The sequence below is a fragment of the Entelurus aequoreus genome, linkage group LG17 (genome assembly GCF_033978785.1).
Source record: "Entelurus aequoreus isolate RoL-2023_Sb linkage group LG17, RoL_Eaeq_v1.1, whole genome shotgun sequence".
Lineage (NCBI taxonomy): Eukaryota > Metazoa > Chordata > Actinopteri > Syngnathiformes > Syngnathidae > Entelurus > Entelurus aequoreus.
Genome location: NC_084747.1, coordinates 22,508,729 through 22,516,228, shown reverse-complemented (window position 1 = coordinate 22,516,228; position 7,500 = coordinate 22,508,729). Strand labels below are relative to the sequence as shown.

Below are 7,500 nucleotides of genomic sequence, written 5' to 3'. Positions count from 1 at the left end.
AGTGTGAAAAAAATACAATGCATAAATGTTGATCGCTTCTGGTAAAATAGAACTGAAGCACCTCATTGGCTGCTTCTGAGGCAGGATTTTGCTTGTGTCTTCATTTGGAATATTTGAATTATATTTCAATATTTCTGCACTGATTTTTTTCTCCACAAAATGTTTTTTTAACACTTAACTTTTCCACAATTTTAAAACACTTTTGAAACAAACATTTTGCTCACACATTTGTATTCAATGTTGGCACAATTGGATGTAAAAAAAATAATTTGGGGACATAATTTAATGTAAAAAATGTTTTGGCATAATTTGATGTAAAAAAAAAAATGTTGAGCATAATTCGATGTATAATAATTTGAGGCATAATTTGATGTAAAAACATTTTTTTTGCATACTTTGATGTAAAAAAAAAAATGTGGGCATAATTTGATATAAAAGAATTGGGGGACATAATTGGGTGTAAAAAAAACTTTTGGGGCATAATTTGATATAAAAATATGTTGAACATAATTCGATGTAAAATAATTTGAGGCATAATTTGATGTAAAAATAATTTTGGGCATAATTTGATGTAAAAAAAATGTTGAGCATAATTCGATGTAAAATAATTTGAGGCATAATTTGATGTAAAAGATTTTTTTTTTTTGCATACTTTGATGTAAAAAAAAAAATGTGGGCATAATTTGATATAAAAGAATTGGGGGACATAATTGGGTGTAAAAAAAACTTTTGGGGCATAATTTGATGTAAAAATATGTTGAGCATAATTCCATGTAAAAGAATTTGAGGCATAATTTGATGTAAAAATAATTTTGGGCATAATTTGATGTAAAAAAAAATGTTGAGCATAATTCTATGTAAAATAATTTGAGGCATAATTTGATGTAAAAAATTTTTTTTTGCATACTTTGATGTAAAAAATAAAATGTGGGCATAATTTGATATAAAAGAATTGGGGGACATAATTGGGTGTAAAAAAAACTTTTGGGGCATAATTTGATGTAAAAATATGTTGAGCATAATTCGATGTAAAAGAATTTGAGGCATAATTTGATGTAAAAATAATTTGGGGCATAATTTGATGTAAAAAAAAATGTTGAGCATAATTCTATGTAAAATAATTTGAGGCATAATTTGATGTAAAAATAATTTTGGGCATAATTGGATGTAAAAAAAACTTTTGGGGCATAATTTGATGTAAACAAAATGTTGAGCATAATTCGATATAAAATAATTTGAGGCATAATTTAATTTATAAAAAATTGGGGGCATAATTTACCGTAATTTCCGGACTATAAGCCGCTACTTTTTCCCCTCGTTCTGGTCCCTGCGGCTTTTACAAGGGTGCGGCTTATTTACGGCCTGTTCTTCTCCGACACCGACGAAGAGGATTTCGGTGGTTTTAGTACGCAGGAGGAAGACGATGACACAATGATTAAAGACTGACTTTTCATATACCGGTAGGCTGGTTATTTGGATAACGCACAGGCGAGCACTTTGTATTACTTTGCAGCGTTGTATTATTTGTACTCTGCACGAATGCTGTTCGCCATGTCAAAGATGTGAAAGTTTGATTGAATGATTGAAAGATTTATTGTTAATAAATGGGACGCTGTGCGTTCCCAAACAGTCATCTCTGTCCCGACAATCCCCTCCGTGGTAGCAGGAACCCCTATATACTACGCTAATTACACATCAAAACCCTGCGGCTTATAGTCGGGTGTGGCTTATATATGGAGCAATCTGTATGTTCCCCTAAATTTAGCTGGTGCGGCTTATAGTCAGGTGCGGCTTATAGTCCGGAAATTACGGTAATGTAAAAAAAAATCAATTGACAAAATTTTATGGAATTTTTTTTTACATAAATTGAGTGGAGAAAAGCTTTCGTAATAAAGAAACAAAATAAGCTGAATAAAAAATAAAATAACCTTATTTACTCCTTACCCCTCATTATTATACAGAAATGCATTATTTAAAAAAATAAAAATAAAAACTGAGTCAAAAAAGTTTTTAAGATCAGTTGTAATCGATCAGTCATGGCTGGTGGTGATGTCATCAGGGGGAGGAGTCTAGCGTTGGCGGTAAAGGATGTCCCAGGAGTTTCTCCACTTCAACGCTCGCAGCTGACTGGCTGACAGTTCTGGACTCCCATAGGTCAAAGGGCAGAAGAGGCGGTAGGACAGGAAGACGCACACCAACACGGCGCACACGCACACCTGCAACACGCCGCGCTGCGTCGCCGTGCTGGAAACGAGTAAATAATCATCGCGTGACCTTTTCCGTACAAACCCGTGGGAACTACCAGGTGCGCCGCATGTACCTGAGCAGGTGCGTGTGCACATGCTCCAGCAGGGCGGCGGTCAGCAGGTGCAGGAAGACCAGGGCGGGCAGGTAATGGTAGAGGAAGAGACTCTTGTCCATCAGCACGAAGGGAACAAAGTTGACCAGCCAGCCGCCCACACACACCTGACCTACACACACAAACTGCTCCCACGCAGCTGGGGGGGCACACGCACACACACACACACACACACACACACACACACACACACACACACACACACACACACACACACACACACACACACACACACACACACACACACACACACACACGTTGCGTTGCAGCCAGGTCAAAGGTTAAAAAGAGTGTGTCTACCATCAGGTAAGTCTTTGATGCCACGCCTCCTCCTCAGCAGGTAGATGGCAGCCAATAGGTGATAGGCCAACAAGCTGAGGTTGGCCACGCCCCACGACACAGGATTACCAATCAGGTGGATCTGAGCCTGCACAACATGACAGTGGGGAATGTAAGGCAGTGGGCTCCATCTGGAACCACCTATTATAGATTGAAACACAGTGTTACTGTTCAAACTGTGTGTGACGTTACAGTGGCCCAAAATATTAAATATACATGTTAATATGTTTTTAATGAATACTTAGGTCTACTACACTACTGTATTTAATGTTGTCATTATGGTGGTACTTAATGAATACTTAGGTCTACTACACTACATAAACACCCGAGTACTTGTGTGATGATGTCATTACTGCCACAAGTGGTGTAAAAGTGTATTACACCCGAGTACTTGTGTGATGATGTCATTACTGCCACAAGTGGTGTAAAAGTGTATTGCACCTGAGTACTTGTGTGATGTTGTCACTACTGCCACAAGTGGTGTAAAAGTGTATTACACCTGAGTACTTGTGTGATGTTGTCATTACTGCCACAAGTGGTGTAAAAGTGTATTACACCTGAGTACTTGTGTGATGTTGTCACTACTGCCACAAGTGGTGTAAAAGTGTATTACACCTGTGTGATGTTGTCATTACTGCCACAAGTGGTGTAAAAGTGTATTACACCTGTGTGATGTTGTCATTACTGCCACAAGTGGTGTAAAAGTGTATTACACCGGTGTGATGTTGTCATTACTGCCACAAGTGGTGTAAAAGTGTATTACACCTGTGTGATGTTGTCATTACTGCCACAAGTGGTGTAAAAGTGTATTACACCTGTGTGATGTTGTCATTACTGCCACAAGTGGTGTAAAAGTGTATCACACCTGAGTACTTGTGTGGTGTTGTCACTACTGCCACAAGTGGTGTAAAAGTGTATTACACCTGAGTACTTGTGTGATGTTGTCACTACTGCCACAAGTGGTGTAAAAGTGTACTACACCTGAGTACTTGTGTGATGTTGTCATTACTGCCACAAGTGGTGTAAAAGTGTATTACACCCGAGTACTTGTGTGATGTTGTCACTACTGCCACAAGTGGTGTGAAAGTGTATTACACCTGAGTACTTGTGTGACGATGTCATTACTGCCACAAGTGGTGTAAAAGTGTATTACACCCGAGTACTTGTGTGATGTTGTCATTACTGCCACAAGTGGTGTAAAAGTGTATTACACCCGAGTACTTGTGTGATGTTGTCATTACTGCCACAAGTGGTGTAAAAGTGTATTACACCCGAGTACTTGTGTGATGTTGTCATTACTGCCACAAGTGGTGTGAAAGTGTATTACACCCGAGTACTTGTGTGATGATGTCATTACTGCCACAAGTGGTGTGAAAGTGTATTACACCTGAGTACTTGTGTGATGTTGTCATTACTGCCACAAGTGGTGTAAAAGTGTAGTACACCTGAGTACTTGTGTGATGTTGTCATTACTGCCACAAGTGGTGTGAAAGTGTATTACACCCGAGTACTTGTGTGATGTTGTCACTACTGCCACAAGTGGTGTAAAAGTGTATTACACCTGAGTACTTGTGTGATGTTGTCATTACTGCCACAAGTGGTGTAAAAGTGTACTACACCTGAGTACTTGTGTGATGTTGTCATTACTGCCACAAGTGGTGTAAAAGTGTATTACACCTGAGTACTTGTGTGATGTTGTCATTACTGCCACAAGTGGTGTAAAAGTGTATTGCACCCGAGTACTTGTGTGATGTTGTCACTACTGCCACAAGTGGTGTAAAAGTGTATTACACCCGAGTACTTGTGTGATGTTGTCATTACTGCCACAAGTGGTGTAAAAGTGTTTTACACCTGAGTACTTGTGTGATGTTGTCTTTACTGCCACAAGTGGTGTAAAAGTGTATTACACCCGAGTACTTGTGTGATGTTGTCATTACTGCCACAAGTGGTGTGAAAGTGTATTACACCTGAGTACTTGTGTGATGTTGTCATTACTGCCACAAGTGGTGTGAAAGTGTATTACACCCGAGTACTTGTGTGATGTTGTCATTACTGCCACAAGTGGTGTAAAAGTGTATTACACCTGAGTACTTGTGTGATGTTGTCATTACTGCCACAAGTGGTATAAAAGTGTATTACACCTGAGTACTCGTGTGATGTTGTCATTACTGCCACAAGTGGTGTAAAAGTGTATTACACCTGAGTACTTGTGTGATGTTGTCATGACTGCCACAAGTGGTGTAAAAGTGTACTACACTTGAGTACTTGTGTGATGTTGTCATGACTGCCACAAGTGGTGTAAAAGTGTATTACACCCGAGTACTTGTGTGATGTTGTCATTACTGCCACAAGTGGTGTAAAAGTGTATTACACCCGAGTACTTGTGTGATGTTGTCATTACTGCCACAAGTGGTGTAATAGTGTATTACACCTGAGTACTTGTGTGATGTTGTCATTACTGCCACAAGTGGTGGGAAAGTGTATTACACCTGAGTACTTGTGTGATGATGTCATTACTGCCACAAGTGGTGTAAAAGTGTATTACACCCGAGTACTTGTGTGATGTTGTCATTACTGCCACAAGTGGTGTAAAAGTGTATTACACCCGAGTACTTGTGTGATGTTGTCACTACTGCCACAAGTGGTGTGAAAGTGTATTACACCTGAGTACTTGTGTGATGTTGTCATTACTGCCACAAGTGGTGTAAAAGTGTATTACACCTGAGTACTTGTGTGATGTTGTCCTAACTGCCACAAGTGGTGTAAAAGTGTATTACACCTGAGTACTTGTGTGATGTTGTCACTACTGCCACAAGTGGTGTAAAAGTGTATCACACCTGAGTACTTGTGTGGTGTTGTCACTACTGCCACAAGTGGTGTAAAAGTGTATCACACATGAGTACTTGTGTGATGTTGTCATTACTGCCACAAGTGGTGTAAAAGTGTATTACACTTGAGTACTTGTGTGGTGTTGTCGCTACTGCCACAAGTGGTGTAAAAGTGTATCACACCTGAGTACTTGTGTGATGTTGTCATTACTGCCACAAGTGGTGTAAAAGTGTATTACACCTGAGTACTTGTGTGATGTTGTCACTACTGCCACAAGTGGTGTAAAAGTGTATTGCACCCGAGTACTTGTGTGATGTCGTCACTACTGCCACAAGTGGTGTAAAAGTGTATTACACCCGAGTACTTGTGTGATGTTGTCATTACTGCCACAAGTGGTGTAAAAGTGTTTTACACCTGAGTACTTGTGTGATGTTGTCTTTACTGCCACAAGTGGTGTAAAAGTGTATTACACCCGAGTACTTGTGTGATGTTGTCATTACTGCCACAAGTGGTGTGAAAGTGTATTACACCTGAGTACTTGTGTGATGTTGTCATTACTGCCACAAGTGGTGTGAAAGTGTATTACACCCGAGTACTTGTGTGATGTTGTCATGACTGCCACAAGTGGTGTAAAAGTGTATTACACCCGAGTACTTGTGTGATGTTGTCATTACTGCCACAAGTGGTGTAAAAGTGTATTACACCTGAGTACTTGTGTGATGTTGTCATTACTGCCACAAGTGGTATAAAAGTGTATTACACCTGAGTACTCGTGTGATGTTGTCATTACTGCCACAAGTGGTGTAAAAGTGTATTACACCTGAGTACTTGTGCGATGTTGTCATGACTGCCACAAGTGGTGTAAAAGTGTACTACACTTGAGTACTTGTGTGATGTTGTCATGACTGCCACAAGTGGTGTAAAAGTGTATTACACCCGAGTACTTGTGTGATGTTGTCATTACTGCCACAAGTGGTGTAAAAGTGTATTACACCCGAGTACTTGTGTGATGTTGTCATTACTGCCACAAGTGGTGTAAAAGTGTATTACACCCGAGTACTTGTGTGATGTTGTCATTACTGCCACAAGTGGTGTAATAGTGTATTACACCTGAGTACTTGTGTGATGTCATTACTGCCACAAGTGGTGGGAAAGTGTATTACACCTGAGTACTTGTGTGATGATGTCATTACTGCCACAAGTGGTGTAAAAGTGTATTACACCCGAGTACTTGTGTGATGTTGTCATTACTGCCACAAGTGGTGTAAAAGTGTATTACACCCGAGTACTTGTGTGATGTTGTCACTACTGCCACAAGTGGTGTGAAAGTGTATTACACCTGAGTACTTGTGTGATGTTGTCATTACTGCCACAAGTGGTGTAAAAGTGTATTACACCCGAGTACTTGTGTGATGTTGTCATAACTGCCACAAGTGGTGTAAAAGTGTATTACACCTGAGTACTTGTGTGATGTTGTCACTACTGCCACAAGTGGTGTAAAAGTGTATCACACCTGAGTACTTGTGTGGTGTTGTCACTACTGCCACAAGTGGTGTAAAAGTGTATCACACCTGAGTACTTGTGTGATGTTGTCATTACTGCCACAAGTGGTGTAAAAGTGTATTACACTTGAGTACTTGTGTGGTGTTGTCGCTACTGCCACAAGTGGTGTAAAAGTGTATCACACCTGAGTACTTGTGTGATGTTGTCATTACTGCCACAAGTGGTGTAAAAGTGTATTACACCTGAGTACTTGTGTGATGTTGTCACTACTGCCACAAGTGGTGTAAAAGTGTATTGCACCCGAGTACTTGTGTGATGTTGTCACTACTGCCACAAGTGGTGTAAAAGTGTATTACACCCGAGTACTTGTGTGATGTTGTCATTACTGCCACAAGTGGTGTAAAAGTGTTTTACACCTGAGTACTTGTGTGATGTTGTCTTTACTGCCACAAGTGGTGTAAAAGTGTATT

The 7,500-nt window shown here is 39.9% G+C and overlaps 2 protein-coding genes across 2 annotated transcripts in view; both read right to left on the bottom strand.

Moving 5' to 3' along the window:
* Window positions 1–1,962, bottom strand: part of LOC133632676 (uncharacterized) — a 2,000-nt gene extending 38 nt beyond the window's left edge. Inside the window, exons 1-2 of the mRNA XM_062025245.1 lie at window positions 1,815–1,962; window positions 1–1,278 (exon numbers count right to left, since the gene is read on the bottom strand). The exon at window positions 1–1,278 is cut by the window's left edge and continues 38 nt beyond it. Of these exons, the coding sequence (XP_061881229.1) occupies window positions 283–1,272 (990 nt within the window). The 5' untranslated portion in view covers window positions 1,273–1,278; window positions 1,815–1,962 and the 3' untranslated portion in view covers window positions 1–282. The remainder of the gene's footprint in view (window positions 1,279–1,814) is intronic.
* Window positions 1–7,500, bottom strand: part of pomt1 (protein-O-mannosyltransferase 1) — a 27,864-nt gene that overhangs the window by 38 nt on the left and 20,326 nt on the right. Inside the window, exons 18-20 of the mRNA XM_062025243.1 lie at window positions 2,660–2,786; window positions 2,321–2,498; window positions 1–2,244 (exon numbers count right to left, since the gene is read on the bottom strand). The exon at window positions 1–2,244 is cut by the window's left edge and continues 38 nt beyond it. Of these exons, the coding sequence (XP_061881227.1) occupies window positions 2,070–2,244; window positions 2,321–2,498; window positions 2,660–2,786 (480 nt within the window). The 3' untranslated portion in view covers window positions 1–2,069. The remainder of the gene's footprint in view (window positions 2,245–2,320; window positions 2,499–2,659; window positions 2,787–7,500) is intronic.